Below are 19,321 nucleotides of genomic sequence, written 5' to 3'. Positions count from 1 at the left end.
ATGCTAATGACATGGCGCAGTATTGTGCACAAAATCAGAATTCGGTCAATCGGGCTAAGGAAAGAGAAATGTCTTCTTGCTCATTGATGTTCACTAACATTGTGGGAACTTGGGAAGAAGTAAGACAATTGCAGGATGAGGCAGGAGAGGAGGAAATGAGACAGTGGGTAAAAGCAGGATGTGCCCCAAGGGAAAAGGATCATGTGTGGGTCTATCGAGATGGAAGACCAGTTATGCCTGATAGCATGATGTCTACCATGGCACGGATGTATCATGGCCAGGGACACATTGGGAGAGATGCCATGATCAGGTCATTTAAGCAGACCTGGTACAATGCAAAATTCAGACTTGTAGCAGAAAGTCTTTGTCAGAGATGCTTAATATGTCAGCAGTATAATCCTGGAAGGAAGACAGTTGTGAGTCTGGGAACAATAGGTCAAGAAGGAGGGCCTTTCACCAGAATGCAAGTAGATTTTATTGAGATGCCTCCCTGTAACAGACTGAGGTTTTGGTTGTGGTCTGCTTATTCTCCAGGTGGGTGGAAGCATTCCCAACAAGAAGAAACGATGGGTTGACTGTAGCTAAGCTACTGCTGAGAGAATTCATCCCCAGGTTCGGGTTCCCAGTGACAATTGAGTCAGACTGAGGAGGACATTTCCATAATGAGATTGTAGGATTAATTTGTGAAGCATTGAATGTACAACAAAAACTACATTGTGCCTACCGACCAGAGGCTTCTGGTGTGGTTGAACAGATGAATGGTACTATCAAAAATAGAATAGGGAAAATGTGTTTGGCCACAGGTATGAAATGGCCTGATGTCTTGCCTCTAGTACTCATGACAATAAGGTCAATTCCAGACAGAACTACAGGCTTGAGTCCTCATGAAATAATTATGTGACGTGCTATGAGACATGTGTTTATACCACTCAACAAGCTGATGACAATAACTGATGACATGGTGTTGGAATACTGTAAAGGCCTGGCTGACGCAGTTCATTCTGTGTTTCATCAGGTTGGACCAGATGCCACCACACTTGAAAAGAAGCCAGCCCATGATCTGAGCCCAGGTGATTGGGTAAGGATAAAGGTCCACAGAAGAAGAAATTGTTTGGTTCCAAGGTGGGGAAAACCACGATGACAAGTAATTTTGTCGACGACCACAGCTGTGAAGTGTGCTGGACTGAAGAACTGGATCCATGCCAGTCATACATTGAGAATTCCAAATCCGGTGGACAGCACAGGAAAAGAATACTTTGATGAATCAGAATCAAGTACTGAGTCAGATGACGAAGGGTCAAAGACACGAGGAAACTTTGAAAGGGGGGAAACAGAACAAAGTTCAGCTTTGGTCCCCAGAAGTAGCTCTCTGAGAAGAAGATTGCAGATTTCTGAATCCAGCGATTCTGGAAACGAGCAAGAACCGCAGGGTTCTAAAAGAGAACACAGAAAGAAAAGAGGGAAGAGTACTGAAGACACAATAAGAGAAATTCGTGAAAAGGAAGTTCCAGATGAGAGACTGAGGGAAATTCCACCTGAAATAACAAATTTAAGTGAACAAGGGACAGGTACAGAGAGAGAGGGACAGCTTTCTGCTGAAGACCCCCGAGAAGGTGTAGGGAACTGCAACATCCAGTTAGGTGAAGGGACAAGTAGCCAGCAGGAAGATTGCGTGCCGGAGACCTGAGGAGGGACAGAAGTAGGGAAAACAAAACAAGTGGTGGAAGAAGAAGTCGCTGAAAAGACAAAGCAAGTTGAGACAGAGTCTGAAGAGAGTGAAAATGAAATACCTGAAGGTCGAGTTCTAAGAAAGAGAGCTTGGAGGAATGAAAAGAATGACAAAGGGAGCAAAGTAAAAAGAGTTGCAAGAGATGATGTTTGGCCCAATAAAATAAGAAAACTGAGATACTGACTGACATGAGTGAATTCACCGAGAGCTGAACAGGCGAATGAAGTGACAAGTCAAGAAAAGTCAAAAGAAGACGAATTAACTGAAGACAAAGAGAGTAGAAGAACAAGGAAATCAAACCAGAAGTATAAGTCACCAGAATGGACGTACGTGGCTCTGCCTGAAAAGGGAGAAGAGGCAGATAGTCAAGGAAATCCAGAGGAGGCTGTACTGAAAGTGGTTGAGGATGAAATAGAATCGGAAATCCTGAGAGTTCTCTTGTCCGACATTGGAGAAAAAGAAACAGAAGTTCAGGAAAATCCATATTTGGATGACGAGAGGAGAGTGAAGAACGATGAGATGCCAAACTGAATAAGTTAAGAAAACTAATGAAGAATACAAAATATTGAATTAAAAGATAGAGACTGGTAGAACCAATTAGGTGTTAGAACCTTAGGTTAGAAAAACTAGTTGTGAAGAGAAAGAGAATAAGTCAAAAGACACGGTCCATTTTAATAAGATGGCTAACATAGAAAGTAGTAAAGGTAGATGTACATTCATGAGAAGGTGGTGTAAAATGTGTTGTTGTTGTATAGGATTATTAATGCTTTTATGGAGCATCCTTGCTCTTGTCATTTCTTTTAAGGCCACTATAGATACATTAGAAGGACATAGTGAGAACAAAACTAATATAGGGAAAATTCCAAAGGTAGTTCCAACTAGAATAGATAATAATTATTTGCATAAAGACAGGTCAATAACAGATTTTTCTAATAATGTGTTTTCAAAATTATTGTATGAATATGTAAAGACAATGGACGTACGGGACTGCTACGTATGTATGCAGTTACCTGCATCTGTTTCTGAAGGAGTGACTTATCATCACCTCCCGGCAACGTATGGAATAACATGTAGTGTAATAGCTAGTTTATTTTATGAGACAGGGAAATTAGAATATTGTTTTTCAGACGTAGATAACATTTTTGCGCAAGTGCCTTTTTATAATAAATTAAACAAAGTAAAACCTGCTTAAAGTATTAGGTAAATTTTTCTTAGAGACTAAAGAACTAACATTAGAGTATATTTTTAGAAACAATCTGAAATGCAGTTTGAAGAAGGAGGAGAAGACATTCCTAGACATGGTTGAGGAAAGAAGATTAAAAATGCAAAGGAAGGCAGCAGAAGGAAAGGTGGAGAAAAAAGTCTGGGATATAGAGAAGGAAAAACATTTAAAGAGAGAAGCTAGTCCAACTATAGCTTTAGATTGGCCTCAGAAAGGGAAATTTTGCATTCGAAGGAATCAAACTGTGTATGATAACTATTTTCTAGGTAATAGTGAGTGCCATGATACATATCGAATCATGGGTGGATGGGGATTCAAAGGAGGTAGAGATCCAGTCTTTCCTGGATTATATTTTATTTGTGGGAACAAAGCATATTATCGTTTGCCAGACCATTGGTATGGCACATGTTACGTAGGCCTGGTCTTTCCGAAAAAATTTCATATGGATAGAGGAGAAGATGGTGTACATAGCTTAAGTAATCATTTAGCCAGGACCAAGAGAGAATCTTGGGCAGAAATTGTAGGGGACATGTTTCAAGCATTGATACCAGCAGTGGGAATAACTCTGAATGCAAACAAAATTAGAAAATTATCAACAGTAGTGGATCGCTTGTCAACAAGCACCGCTGGAGGATTTTTATTGGTTAACACTGAAATGGTTGCCATGCGTGCTATGGTAATGCAAAATCGACTTACCCTTGATATATTATTTCACCTCAAAAAGCAAGGAGGGTTCTGGCTCAAGTAACAGCACGGCCAAACCAAAGCTAATATAAAGAACAAAACAAGTGCCAATACTGTATGTGTTTTCACCTCGAGTTTACGTAGTGAACTGAATTAAACAAGAACACTAGCCACAACTTTGTCCTTGAATTTAATCAAAAAAGTGTTTGCTATTTTATAAACACTGCATTTTTTTTTTTTTTTTGTTAAGGTTAAATAAAGTACGCTCATTACAATACAAAATACATTACAACATTAATGACAATACTGACAATACAAATACATTTGTTACAATTTAGACACCTGTGCACAAAAAGAAGAGATTTGTTCTACCTAACATACATAACAAACAAACAACACATTCAGATCACATTATATACAATCTATATACAGGCCATCAGTATATCGCAATTGACATAGTCATGAATTAATTCACTGTTTACTTTAAACAAAGATTGGCCCGAAGCGGAGAGAGGTCTACGCGTTTCGAATCCCACTGAGTGCTGGGATTCTCATCAGGACCAACATGTGGCTGTGAACCAAAAAACAGAAAAAGTTTTAAATAATAGTGACCCAACTCTAGTGTGTCAAAGCTGCATGAGTTTGTTAAAAAGGCTCTTACCTAACAGTGAGGAAAGCCAACTTATTCTCTAAGGTGTTGCTTCTTCAAACAGAAACCTAAATGGAATCAGGACCAAAGGCGAGTCAATTTCTATATCTATATTGCTACAACCACACACAGAAGGAGCCCAACAGACAGAGAAAACACACCTTGTTTAAAATGTTGTAATGAGCCGAGGATCTGGGCCAGAACGATTCTTTTGTCTTTATAATTTGTATATGACTCGACAGCCGCTCCAACACGACAAGCGCGTTATCTGAAAAGCCGAAAACGCTGAGTGTAAGTACGCGCAGCATGGTCTTAAATGAAAACAATCATTACTTGAAGCTCATCTGCTTACCTCGGTGCAGAGCGCGAGCAGCCAAGCAATTTCCGTAGTATAGCGGAGGGACGAGTCAATCGCGGCGTCCGTTTTACTCTGTGAAGACAGACGAATAAAGTGGTCTTTTAGACATCGGTCCGCGAGTGAATCGTGGGTTTAGCAGGCAGTTGTTGTAGAGAGGTCAACGACCTATTTACCTGCGGGAGCGTCGGTATTCATGACAGACCGAAACAAAGCGTTGCATTTTTCAAGCAACCACCCGCGCAGTTTACGAGAAAATTTGCCCTATGGGCAATTTTTACGCATACGAAGAAATTGTTCATTCAAAGATGAATATTTCTCCCATGCAGAAAGACTGAAAGAAAATCTTTTAGCGAGAGGATATCCAAAAAAGCTCTTGAAAAGAGCTATTAAACGAGCATGGTGGACACCTCGTGAAACTTTACTTGAGAGACGCAAGAGTTGGGTCACTATTATTTAAAACTTTTTCTGTTTTTTGGTTCACAGCCACATGTTGGTCCTGATGAGAATCCCAGCACTCAGTGGGATTCGAAACGCGTAGACCTCTCTCCGCTTCGGGCCAATCTTTGTTTAAAGTAAACAGTGAATTAATTCATGACTATGTCAATTGCGATATACTGATGGCCTGTATATAGATTGTATATAATGTGATCTGAATGTGTTGTTTGTTTGTTATGTATGTTAGGTAGAACAAATCTCTTCTTTTTGTGCACAGGTGTCTAAATTGTAACAAATGTATTTGTATTGTCAGTATTGTCATTAATGTTGTAATGTATTTTGTATTGTAATGAGCGTACTTTATTTAACCTTAACAAAAAAAAAAAAAAATGCAGTGTTTATAAAATAGCAAACACTTTTTTGATTAAATTCAACGACAAAGTTGTGGCTAGTGTTCTTGTTTAATTCAGTTCACTACGTAAACTCGAGGTGAAAACACTTGATATATTATTGGCAAAAGAGGGTGGAGTCTGTGGAATGCTGAAAGTTCAACATTGTTGTACTTACATTCCTAACGAAAGCAAAGATCTGAAAATTTATATTAAGAATATTACTGAATTGCATGATGAACTTGCACCACTGGAGGTTGAAGGTGTTTGGGAAAGAATTGGAAAGAAAATAGCTGCTATTAAGAATTTCTTAATAAAAAATAGGTAGTACTCTTATAGGTAAGATATTGTTTCCATTAACATGTGTAATTTGCATAATTTTAGTGATGGGATTATGTTGTATGTGCTGTAGAAACAAGAAAAATAAGAAAAGAATAAAAGGTGAAAATTCAAAAAGAAAAGATAAGAAACAAGAAAGAGAAATTGAGGAAATAGAATTGGAGGAATGGAAGGAAAGTATGTATGAATCAGTTAAAAAAAGAAGACGCAGGTGAAACTGAATTATGATTAAGAGCAAGAAAATATTTTGAAGATTCCGTAAGACAGACCAAATTTTGGGTGGTGTGGTGATAAAAGGGGGGATTGCTGGAGCGGGTTATGCAACATTTTGTATACCCACCCCATTTTGCATGTTGTTTTATTAATTAGATTAATTAATTAATTATAACCGAACTAATGGATTGGAGTGATGTGGAAAATATTTACCAACCTTACTAATATACGAATTACACGTGGGATTTACATTTGTGTGGCTTATTTAATTACGTAAACTAAACCTTGTACGCATATTAATGATAGACAATTAGAATATTGCATGATATATGTCGCTTTTGTGATGTATGTGTGATTCGTGCTTTATTTAGTAAGTATAAACCGCACTGAGTGTTGCTTTTGCTAGATAAATACACACACATATGGGTGTTAGCGAGGGAATAACATTTAATTAGTAATTTCCATGTATTAATCACGATTTTGTGTTTCTTTGCTTAAGTTGACCATTCCGGCCTATCGAAATATGGCTGCCTTTGGTGCCTAACCCGACTGCCAACATCGAACAAGGCTTGGGTGAAGTGCGCCTGCGCTGACAACAGATACACCATGGCCCGAACCTGACCCCAGATGAACATGTACCTTTCAAGGACAGCCTGGGACGTCGGCCAAATATTCCGAACAAAGACTGTTGTGTGAACCGGAACTGACAAGGGTCATAACCCAAGAGACACTTTCGTGAGAACTTAAAAAGGATGATCCCTGATTGTCCAATCAGCGAACTCGGATGCCCAAATTTTGATACTTTTGATATTGATTTTACTATAAATTATGGTAGAATAGAGAGGTTGTAGGGGGTTCGTTTCTGGCCTTTCTCGATTTCCTGAGGTTATGCTGACGGAGAGGACGGTGACACTGCAGGACAGCTGATTGCCTGAATCTTTGATGGACTGAATTAATGCCCAAATTCCTGATGAACTGAACCTACAAATTGATGGGCATGGATTTGCGAGACTGCCAGATTTGACATAGAGGACGACATTTAGCCAGAATAGGTAAATATGAATGGCAACTTGATCAAATGAATAATTTAACCTGCAATATAAATATAAAATTTGAATTGAATATCCACAGAGATGAGTTGGGTTGTTTATTCATTGAAATGAATTAATGAGAAGGTTAATTAGAGAATTAGAAATTCACTTAAACCAGGAACTAGCTGATCCGTCCCGTTTTATGAGAGGAATACCAAAGGTGAAATTTAGGGCCTAATGAGTATCAGAAGGTTGTGTAGATTTGTTGCTCATTAGGGTAAAAGTGGTATCTTCCCTCTCATTTCCAGCACTTGGAAGGATAATCGCCTCTCACACGGACTGATGGTGAGTGAATGTTGGTGTTATGGGCCCCACCAGCGAATGTATGGATAGTGTGTGTATGTGAGATCTTTGGTCCGTGACAGTAGGGAGGGATTTTGCACTCCGCGCTGGAGCATTGGGTCAACATTGGAATTGAAATACTTTGCCCGTAAATACTGGAACACCTTGCCGGAGGACTTGCACAAATGCCCCAGTCTTTTTCGCTCAGGAAATTCCTGAAGACGGAATTATTCCAGGACTGATCTGTGTATGCCTTGTACCCTCTCTATGGTAGCGCGGAATAAAAAATTAGCTAGCATTCGCGCCAAGAATTTTCAATTCTATTAAGGACACGGAGGCGAGGATTATGCTTCTCTTTCTTATTTATTGCTACTCACAGCAGCCAATGAAAACTTTTCTTATGCAAAACAAACTACATTTCCCATGATGCATGCATCACATCACTTCCTGCAGAGCCCCATAAGAGCCAGTAATACCGGAACCAGTCCTCTTTCTTTGCTCCGAACAATAAGTCCAATAATTATAACAAAGTTCAACAACAGCTTCCAACGTGGAAGAAACCAGACCAGCTGGGAAGAACGTCAACTTCAAGCAGGATTACGACTAATCCATCTTCTTTTCGGATCCTGAAAAAACAGAGAAAGAACAACCCGTAACTTCTGTATAATCAGAGTATATATGCAAAATGGGTGGGCAATAATTACAATACTGTAATTTAACCGGGTGGGATAATCCTCGCCTCCGTGTCCTTAATAGAATTGAAAATTCTTGGCACGAATGCTAGATAATTTTTTCTTCTATTACAGGACCGGAGGCTTCGTATTATGCTAGTTTAACGCTGATTAAAAACAACAGAGGATATGCCACCCACCGGTTTATAATAAAACTGTTTAAATGTTGACTCAGATGACCAATCTGCAGAATGCATGATATCCTGTACAGTAGAACCCAACATGAAGGTCTTAGAGGCCATAGCGCCTCGAACAGAATGTGCACCAAAGACCTGAGTATCTACACCCGCCTCCTGCATAACATTTTTTAGCCATCTGGCTATAGTAGCCGCAGTCACAGGTTCCGCAGTCACAGGTTTGTACGGTTTCTGCAGAGCAATCAACAATTGTACCACAACATCAGGCCTGGTAGGCCTGGTACATTCTTCATAAGCCTTAAGGCATTGGACCACACAAAGTTTAGCATTGTCGGGAAAAGCATGATAATCCACACTGCGTGACATGGTTTTAGTTCTAGACGTAATATGAAACGAAACTCCCTCCGGAGTAAATACTCTACCTGTAATATCAAGAGCCTTAACATCCGAGGAACGTCTACAAGCCGCTAGGCATAGCAACATGGCCAGTTTGGCCGATAATTGTTTCCTGGACAACATATTGTTGTCGGGCCATCTGTTAAACAGTGACAGAACCAGCGAGACATCCCACAAGGAAGAATACTTTGGTTTGGGCGGATTAGCTACTCTGATACCCTTTAGCAGTTTGCATATTAAAGGATGCATTCCGACAGGTTTGCCCTCGATCTGAGAGTGGCCCGCCGATATGGCGGAACGGAAATTATTAACAGAGCGATACGCTAAACCTTCCGACGCTTTTTCGGACAGTAAGTTTACAATAAAGGGTAATTCTGCTCCACGGGATCCACATGCTGTCCCATGCACCAACGAACCCAGCATCCCCAGGCTGAAGAATATCGCTTCCTGGTAGAGGGGGCCCACGCTTGGTTGATAAAGCCTAAAGCTTGTTCCGAAAATCCTGGCATTTGCCAACGCTGCCTGAAAGTCTCCAGGTCATCAGAGACAGATGCCCCGATAGAACCATCGGGTGCTTCTCTCCATGAGGGTCCTGGAGCATCGTCGAGGACCATGGGATCCTCCTGGGGAAGTCGCAACTCGCCTCCAGCAACAACGGGAACCAAGGCTGCGACTTCCACAAGGGAGTCACTAATATCACTTCCGCTTTCTGGCGCATCACCTGAGTGAACACGCGAGGAATGAGAATGAAGGGTGAAAACGCATAATTCAACTTCTGAGTCCACTCCTGTGCAAAGGCATCCATCGCCAGAGCCAATGGGTCCGGCCTCCAGCTGAAAAACTTCGTCATTTGACGGTGCAGCCTGGAGGCAAACAGGTCGATCTCGCAAAACCCCCATATCTCCTGCAACCACCGGACCACCCGTGGGAGGAGTTGCCACTCGCTGTAGTCCCTGAGGTTAATTATAGACAACAAAAGGTCCCTAGAAGCAAGTAAAAATAGAGAAGGGAATCAATAAGGACCCAATCAGTGCTTATTTTTAAAGACTTGTCCAGCCGGACAGTGGTCATAAATTTTTACTGATATAGTAATTAAGCAGCAGTTACAAAGAGAATTCTCAAAGTTGGACACAAGCCTGTGTCCCGTACAATTAAATAGGGAGAAAACATAAACAACAAACAAGGTTCAGGCAAAAGAATGTTTGTTGCAATTGGCAGGCAATGGAAAGTGAACTTAACAAACATTACATGGGACACCCTTATGTATAAAACATAGTATCGTTAGGAACATATAGGGTGTGTACAAGTGTCGACGGCGTTTCGATCCTACACACGCAATATTAGGATCATCATCAGGACAACATTAGTAAGGCCTGTACAATTTAACCTGAGTAACTTAAGGAACACCCTGTTAAGCTCCAAGAGTAGTCACCCCCGTGCCTTAAAAGACTCTCTCCCCTTCTCGCAGTTTCTGAGAATTCGTAGAAATTGTTCCTTAAAAGAGGACTACTTTTATGAAGCCAAAATACTTTCTGCCAAACTATCCACAAGAGGCTACCCTAAAAGATTAATACGAAACTCCATGAAACGTGCTTGGTACTGCCCGCGCGAAACTCTCCTTGAACCCAAACCCAAGTCTGAAACAAACAGACTGGTTTGCGTCACTACCTTTTCCACAGTGTCTAACTCTATACGTAAAAGTATCCTGAATAACTGGTCAGTTTTGAATGCTGGCAACCTCCATCTGGAACGCCCGCTATTCGTATTCAAGAAAAATAAGAATATTAAGGACCACCTTGTTCGTGCAGCCTTACCCATTACTACCAACAAAACAAGTGCCACCACTCGGAATGATATCTGGTCCCTCCCACCATTGAAAGGTCATGCCAAATGTGGTAATTGTGTGGTTTGTGCATTGACCATTGAGTGTAAAGTCTTTGTTTTTGGCAACATCAGAAATGAACTAAAAACATTCACCAACTGTAATTCCACAAATGTTATTTATGCAATCTTCTGTCCTTGTAATAAGATTTACATTGGCCAGACTACGCAAAAGATTAGTCTACGCATCTCCCAGCATCGCAGTAGAATTAGATGCAAAATCCTCACAGCGCCATTGGTTGAGCATTTCCTGGAAAAGAAACACTCTGAAGATGAAATTCGATGGACCGTCATTTCTGTTGTCAAATTGCCCCCAAGAGGAGGAGATATGATAAAGCCACTAAACAGAGAAGAATTAAAATGGATTTTGAAGACTGACAGTTTCAATTCTGGATTAAATAGACATGAGGATTGGTCCACAAGTATCTGATTTGCATATCAGTCTTCACCAAGTGCCTTGAATACTTCTGCATAACTCTTCTGAGTAACAACCAATTCCATGCTTCTTGTTTTATGTTTCGTTACTTTGTTGTTTTACTATTCCCTATCTTTTACTTCTAAATATCACCCAGCACTACCTGCAAAATGACCCTTATATTAATTCACCACCTTACACCACCGCTTTCCCTTCCTTCTCCTATTCACCCTACCTAAGATGGCGCCCTTCCTATTGTCCTTGGTCCCTTTTCTATTTTCACTCCTCTGCCGAGGCTATCCAATCAGCAACCCCCTCTTCGCCTTTATCACATGCACCTCTCTGCACCAACGGCAGCAGCCGTATCACATTGCTCCCCGCATTGCCGGACTCCTAAAATCACCCCGTGAATGGTGAGTCCGACCGCGCCTTCTCCAGCCCGTGATTCCCTCACTCCCTTACCTCCCTTCTAAACCTTTCCGTTCCCTCCTGCAGCGCATTGCCGCAGATCGTGTTACGCCTTTTTGAAGCTGCTTCCCCAGTAGCGGACCTTGCCGACTGCCGTTACTTGATCCGTTCATCGCTAATTATTTCTGACCTTCAGAAATTATCCTGTCCACGGTGAGTCCGAACGCCCTTCACACCCTCACGATTCCCCCACCCCCCTGCCCTCCTTCTAACCCATACCTTCCCCTCTGCAGTGTATTGCCGCGGATTGCAGCGAGCCCCTTCCACACGGCTTCTCAAGTCGTGCGATTGCCGCTCTCCCTCCATTGAACTCTTGTTTCCAGCAAGCCTCTCTGACCCGTACCGCGGTCAACGCACTCTCCTTCTTGATCCCGGTTAGTTTCCTTGCTCACCCTACTATGGCCTTTCCGTTCACGACGGGCCTCTCAACGCTTCTTAAGCACGCACTTATTGTCAATTCTTCTGTTCTCACTCCGTTACCGATCTCGCATTCGCCGTTTCACCGCCTCACCTTCCCCTTCGTTCACCCTTATGAATTTCATCCAGTTGCATGTAGCAGTTCCCTTCTAAGTTTACCTTCAGCATATAGTCTACCGCACTCTCCCTACTTGGCATGCTTAATTACGCCCCCCTGTTCGCATTGACCGGCCATCCGCCAAGTTGCAGTAAATACCCCTTTTTAAGGTATCTTTACCTACCTCTGTCAACTCGCATAATTATCACATTGACAGAACTATAAATTATCCTCCGGCACCGTCCTTCTTATGTTAATATCCCCGCATTACTTTTTAGTCTCACTTCCTTTTATTCTCACTCACTTCCTCCTTTGCTCCTCGACAGCAGGATTCTGCTGACTTATAATTCTGTCCCTTGACACAGGGAACTTACAGTGTGTTTAGTCAGACTTCTCTTTATATTAATTGGTTACTGATTTTAATCATGTATATTTATTGTGTTCTCTCTTTTTTCCCCCTTCCTTTTTCTACCTTCTTCAATTAAGTTACTCAGGTTAAATTGTACAGGCCTTACTAATGTTGTCCTGATGATGATCCTAATATTGCATGTGTAGGATCAAAACGCCGTCGACACTTGTACACACCCTATATGTTCCTAACGATACTATGTTTTATACATAAGGGTGTCCCATGTAATGTTTGTTAAGTTCACTTTCCATTGCCTGCCAATTGTAACAAACATTCTTTTGCCTGAACCTTGTTTGTTGTTTATGTTTTCTCCCTATTTAATTGTACGGGACACAGGCTTGTGTCCAACTTTGAGAATTCTCTTTGTGACTGCTGCTTAATTACTATATCAGTAAAAATTTATGACCACTGTCCGGCTGGACAAGTCTTTAAAAATAAGCACTGATTGGGTCCTTATTGATTCCCTTCTCTATTTTTACTTGCTCCTAGGGACCTTTTGTTGTCTATAATTACATGATTCCCATGGTCCCAGGTCGACCTTATATGGGTGCTCTTGTTGTAAATTAAATATATGTAGTCCCTGAGGTGGCGTGAGGTCCAATCCGCCACCACATTGGACTGACCCGGAATGTATTCTGCTATGACTGAAATCTGATGACTCAGGCAATAGTGCCAAAAGGCCTTCGCTATCTCCATAAACATTGAGGACCTCGTGCCCCCCAGTTTGTTGATGTACCGTACCGCCGATATGTTGTCCATCCGAAGAAGGATGCAACATGAGACCTGCCTGGGAGATAGTGTCCGGATCGCAAATGATCCTGCGAGGAGTTCTAGACAATTTATGTGAAGATTTAACTCTTCTAGGGACCAACGTCCCCCTGTGGAAATATTTCCGCAGCGCGCTCCCTAACCCCAACGGCTGGCGTCGGATTCTATGACCACTTCCGGTAGAGAGCCGAAAATCGCTCTGCCGTTCCACGCCTCGACGTGGGCCAACCACCACTGCATCTCCTCCCTCACTTCCTGGGAAAGAGGGACCACGTCCGTGTATGAAAGACCCTTCTGCAAGTGTTGAATTTTGAGTCGTTGAAGGGCCCTGTAGTGTAGTGGTCCCGGAAATATTGCTTGAATGGACGACGCAAGAAGTCCCACTATCTGGGCAATCCCCCTGAGAGAAACCATTTATCCCGAAGCTTGGAATTTGGAAGACTGAGCTGGGCCGTCTGAGAGTTTATGACGAACCCCAGAAAATCTATCGTCTGCGTGGGACACAGAACTGATTTTGGTTCGTTGATCACGAACCCCAGGTTCTGCAAGATACGAATGGTCATGCGCAAGTGCTGAACCGCCAACGCCTGAGACTGCGCCATGATGAGCATGTCGTCTAGGTAGACAATCATGCGAACCCCTTGTTCCCTGAGGTAGGCTACGACAGGTTTCAGAACCTTGGTGAAGCACCACGGTGCTGAGGAAAGTCCGAAAGGAAGGACCAAATATTCGTACCACCAGTTCCGCCATTGAAATTGAAGGAATCTGCGATGGGGACGATATATGGGAACAGACAAATAGGCGTCCTTCAGGTCCAGACGGACCAACCAGTCCCCCTGCTTCAATAGGTCTGCCAGCAGATGGATGCCCTCCATCTTGAAGTGCTTGTAAGTCATATAGTGGTTGAAATCCTTCAAATTGAATACCAACCTGTAACCACCGCCTTTCTTCTGCACCAGAAAAATATTGCTGCAGAAACCGCGAGGGCCCTCGTCGCAAGGTGCTATCGCGTGTTTCTGCAGCAATCCCTCTATTTCTGAATCTATGAAATCGCACTCTAGTTGGGAAAAAGAAAGCTGTCTGGGCCGATGAACCTGACAAGGAGTCTGAAAGAACTCTAGATGGAACCCCTGAACTGTCTGCAAAACCCAGGCGTCCTCTGATAGTTGAACCCAATTGTGATAAAATTGCTGAATACGTCCCCCCAATGGAAGAAGAAATAAGTCTGGAGCGCTCACCTGAAGACTCGGTGTTCTGGAATCCTCCCCGATAGGATCCCTTGTTAAAGCGTCACTTGTTGAAGCGTTGCCTGGTGGGGTAGAAGGTGCCACCGCGGGTAGATTCACACTCTCCCCTGCCGCTTCCGAAGTCTCCTCGCTGAGGACCTTGGGAAAATTGACGGCCAAACGAGCGTCCCCGGCCTCGTCCGGCCCTGTTGAAAACCCCAGCTTGGAATACACGTGTGATTCCTGCCTGAGCTTTGTCCAGGGTTGTGAAGGTGCCCACGTATTTCGCCACATCTTTGACGAAGCGGTCGCCGAAGAGGTTTCCGTCCGCCAATGGGCCAGGCTCCGCCGCCGCCAACTCCGTAAGGTTAGAGTCCATGCGCATCAGGATGGACTTCCTGCGCTCTGTGGAGATTGCGCTGTTGGCATTACCCAATAGGCAGATTGCCCGCTGGGTCCAGCCCGCTAATACATGGGAATCAATAGCGGTTCCCGATTCCTGCGCCTCTAGAGCCATCTCCAATATCTTGGCCAGGGGACCGACCACATCAAGAAGCTTGTCCTGGCACCCTCGCCAGGCGCGATCTATACCCTTCTTGGGGTCCTTGGCAAACTTTTTAAGGAAAGTTAGCAGACTGGAGTCAATTTCTGGCGTTTCCGCCACCTTGTCCGAAAGATCCGGTCGGGGACATTCAGACCGCAGTCTGTTGCGCACTTCCTTGTCAAAACTTTTGCGCAGATTCTCATGTAGGTACGCTGCCACCTCCGGGGCAGGCAACCAATCAGAGGACCTAGGGTGAACAATATCCGAGGGGTTGAAGGTGAAAGGCGTAGGGGCCGTCTGTGGAGTCTCCACATTCTTAGCCTTCCGAGATTTCTTCTTGGGAGGGGAATCATCTGGGGTGTCCGATGAGGTGGAACCAGGTTCCGAGTCGGTATCCTGAACCTTCTCTCTCTCCGTCTCAGGACGCGGAAGTGACGAGTAAGAGGCAGAATGAGGCCAGGACTTAGGCCGTGGCTCTTCTGCCGGAGCTTCAGCTGGGGAAATGAAGCCATGATGCTTTGCGAACCTCTCCAATTGCCTCGTAATAGGCTTCAATGCAGTCGCCAATGCCTGCTGCACAGTTCCCGGAACTGCCTTCTCTAGGGCCTTGTTGACTGACTCCTGCACGGAAGCGTCCAGGGCCTCAACAATATTTTCCTCGATGGAAGGTGTGCCTACTTCCTCCTCGTATAAGGTGTCATCCTCCTCATAGTGCACCCAATTTTCCATGGTGGAGCCAAATTTATAGACGTACTTGCTCATAAGGCAACAGTAAGGAGGAGTAACAGGGGGGGGGACCAACCCACAACACCACAGAACCGGTACCTAGCTCCTCAGCCAAAGCTGTATCTCAATTATTACAGCCCACAGGGCGTATTGGAGCCAAAAAGAGCAAGAAAAAGTCCAAGGTGGTGTGCTCCCTCCAGGCCCAGGTCGTTTTTGCAGGCAGCCAGGCGTAATGGGTGCTCTCTGTATGGAACTCAGCCTGGAATGGCCAAAAACAAAAGAAAAATGACAGAAAACGGGCAGTTACGATGTGCGTGGCCCAAATCCTACCAAAATAGCCCAATTGGGCTACGCACGTGGAAACCGAAACAAAAGCAAAAGTGACTGGCTCCCAGCGCACCGGCTTATTAGGGGAGCCTTCGCGCTATGCTCAGGAGTGAATTGCACCCACCGAAGGCGGGGCGGTACCGTGCTGTCTATTATGGAAGCACTCAACGCGCTGATATTTAATCTGCAAGACGCGCTTGCAAGAATGCCAGAATTCGGCGCAATGCACCCACGCATCGATCGCCGTACACAGGGAACTCCGCTAAGCCCTGAAATTATCCCCGCTCCCAGCGGGAGCTCCGTAGCGCCCAGGACGCGAAATCCGGCCCGCCCCGCAAAGTCGGGCAGTATAGCTGCAATGCAAAGCGGTGTTAGTGAAGCCGTTACACAATATAACACAAAGCGCCGCTGCCAGCAAATAACGCATCAATGTTAACCTCTTCGGTGCCCATGACGAGCTGGACTCGTCATGGGCCGCGGTTGCGCTGTGCCCATGACGAGTCCAGCTCGTCATAAACCCCGCCCGCTAATGTAACGGCCGGCACAGGGCGGGGAAAGGGGCGGGCACTGAAGGGGTTAAATCAAACATTAATCATGTCAATAATCGGGAGCTCAACTTAACTGTCTCCGTGAGCAGCAAAGAAAGAGGACTGGTTCCGGTATTACTGGCTCTTATGGGGCTCTGCAGGAAGTGATGTGGTGCATGCATCATGGGAAATGTAGTTTGTTTTGCATAAGAAAAGTTTTCATTGGCTGCTGTGAGTAGCAATAAATAAGAAAGAGAACCATAATACGAAGCCTCCGGTCCTGTAATAGAATTGGAGATTACATAAACGGCCCGACAAGTCCAAGTTCAACAAACCTATTTTAAAATCCACATTGCGCATGCGCGCTAAGAAGTCGCTGAACGTTTATACGTAGCCGGCGGCCTTCGCGTCACTCTAGTGATCCTTTGCTTCAATTGGTTATCATGCACGTCGCTCATCTTAATTTTGTCCACTCTTGGGGCCTCGTCTTTTGCCTCCTCACTGATTGGGCGGTGTCGGATATCCTCGGTACTCGCTTGTGACGTCATATCCCTTGGATCTCCTCACCGCGCCACGCGCTTTCTATTTACTTACATGTGCACCAATCGCCGAGTGGGACGTCACAGGTCACCCGGAAGCTGGCCGTGCGTGCAGACAGGTAAATAAATACCCTGGAGGTGTGGACTGGGGTATGGCTTCCTGTAGTCTCAGTTGGCCACCGGGGGTGGGTGGTAGCTCTAAGGCTCTCACCGCGCCTAGACGCCCTTTGACCGTCAGCTGCTCATGGCTCTCCCCTCTCTGTAAAAAGCTGCCCCTATGGTCTACCCTGGCCCTTGAATGAGCCTATTTGAGTCCTTGCCCTGCACAGCTCCGCAGCCGCCAGTCAGACTCAGACCCCTCCATGGCTGCTCGTCTGTGATCTGTACATCAAAGGCCTCTGCACAGCGGCTGGTAAAGACACTTCTACGACGCCTTCCGTCCTGCCCCCGTGAAGGGCGATGCACAGCACCCTGTGAAGAGAGCCCGGGCTCACCAGAGCCGCGGTGCTTCTGTGAACGCTGTGCCCTGCTCCAGCGGGTCTTAATGACCAATACACGACCCCCAGAGCACGGCATCCTTTGCACGGTGTGTGAGAGGCAGAGGAAGCCCCCAGAGACCTCTGTCCTGTGCTGGGAATTGAGAGAGCCTTGAGGACTTGAAACAGCCCCGTAACCATCCCTCCAAAAGCGTCGCCTCAACAGCACCAGCCTTGATATAGAATGCATTCACTGTTACTTGTAAAGGTCTCCTTGCGCTAATAGCCCTGCTCCCACATGGATGCCATGTGCGAATACAGCGCTGAGTAACTATACATTCCATAGCACTCCTACCTTGTGCCCACTGCTCATCACCGATGTAAGAAAATGCATCTCCTGTAACTAGCAATGTCGAGAACCGCTTCATTTACTTCTCATGTCCTTTTTATTTAAAGCAGTGATCAAAGTGTTTTTAAAAAACGTATCATCACTCCCTATAAGGTGCTGCATATAGTATACTGCCCCCACACAACCCAGCCCTCAGAGCCCTGCAGTGAGGCAGAACTTGACTGCTTTAGTGCTGCCGCAGGGAAATTCTCGTCCTCTATAACGAACGCCATCATTCCCCATCATTCACTAGAGTGTTATCACACCCTCTTTAGAATAGGCCTCTGTTATTCCTCCAAGTCATGTAACCACATTATTTCAGGGCGTGTATTGTTGTTGGTACCTATAAAATCACAGATGCTTGTAAAACATACTGCAAACCGCCCACAATCGATACATATGTTGATATGTTCATTTCTGAGGTATCAGGTTAGCACTGATCAATGCTCTCATTTTCGGATCAGTTTTCATGTTATATTTCCTCTGCTATCTTCATATTTATTGTTTTAGCAGTAATTCATTTTGTGCGTAATAAAACGTTAGTTTTAATGTTGGATGTCTCGAGTTTGGTTTGGTTATCATGTCTTTTTAAGAATTCTTACTTACGTGCATATTAACTTGAGACTTGGCCAAGGGGGTGCTTTCACAGGTTTTTGGTTGTGTGGCTTTCTCTGTGAATGGGTTAAGGCTTGCTGAGTCTTAAAAGGGTCCACTTTCTGGATCATGTTATATAGCAGTAGTTCTGTACCGGGCAATTTTGGTTCCGAAATTGAGTTGATATCTGTGTATGTTAAAATCCTAAAAGTAATATCCTTTTCAGAAATAAACAATAACCTTGTGTGCAAGACCCTGATGGTTGTTTAATGTTCCTAATTCCTTCTTCTTGTCTTTCCACCAGCTTTTCTGATCGCTATCTACTGCACTCCTGAGAGTATGAGATTCAGCTTTACAGTCACTGATGTGACTCTGCCGGGGCTCGTCTCTTAGGCTAGGTGGCATGGAGCTTGGGGCACGGTGCCTCCTGACCCTTGTAGACTGGCTAGATGAGGGCTTCTCCAGCATCATTGAGCTGTCGGCTGTCATTGAACCCCGTAAAAGCTACCTGGAGTATGTGGAAGGGGAGGAAGTGGAGGCTAGATGTCCTCTCTTCAAGGGCCTTCACCGTGCCAGGATTATCGCCATAAGTGGTAAGCACGCCTGTCAGTGCAGTGAAAAGCTCTCATTAATTCCTCAGCATTTATTTCTTTTTCCCCTACACCTGCTCATCCTCCTTTCATACTTCACGTGTGCTCTGTTCTACTGCCCCACTTCGCTCCCAGTGCCTTTTCATCATAGTCCTAGTGGCGTATTGTTTGCCTGCTTATTCTCTACTCTCCCCCCCCCCCTTTATTTTTTAATTTAAACTTTTTATTTGCTCCAACCATGCGGCTCCCCCACCAACAGAATAGATTGAAAAAT

The 19,321-nt window shown here is 44.4% G+C and overlaps 1 protein-coding gene across 7 annotated transcripts in view; it reads left to right on the top strand.

Moving 5' to 3' along the window:
- The window catches only part of LOC146869738 (uncharacterized), a 78,438-nt gene that overhangs the window by 2,467 nt on the left and 56,650 nt on the right, over positions 1–19,321 (top strand). For 2 of the 7 annotated variants that reach the window (XM_085613907.1, XM_085613856.1), the window contains exons 1-2: positions 16,984–17,118; positions 18,762–19,050. In XM_085613907.1, the coding sequence (XP_085470033.1) occupies positions 18,861–19,050 (190 nt within the window). In that variant the 5' untranslated portion in view covers positions 16,984–17,118; positions 18,762–18,860. Of the gene's footprint in view, positions 1–16,983; positions 17,856–18,156; positions 18,293–18,761; positions 19,051–19,321 lie in introns of those variants that run through there. The other 5 variants (XM_085613880.1, XM_085613862.1, XM_085613871.1 and 2 more) reach the window with 5 other exon arrangements.

The sequence above is a fragment of the Triturus cristatus genome, chromosome 1_1 (assembly GCF_964204655.1).
Source record: "Triturus cristatus chromosome 1_1, aTriCri1.1, whole genome shotgun sequence".
In the NCBI taxonomy this organism is placed as follows: Eukaryota; Metazoa; Chordata; class Amphibia; order Caudata; family Salamandridae; genus Triturus; species Triturus cristatus.
Note: the sequence above shows the minus strand (reverse complement) of the source record. Positions and strands in the feature narration are given on the sequence as shown.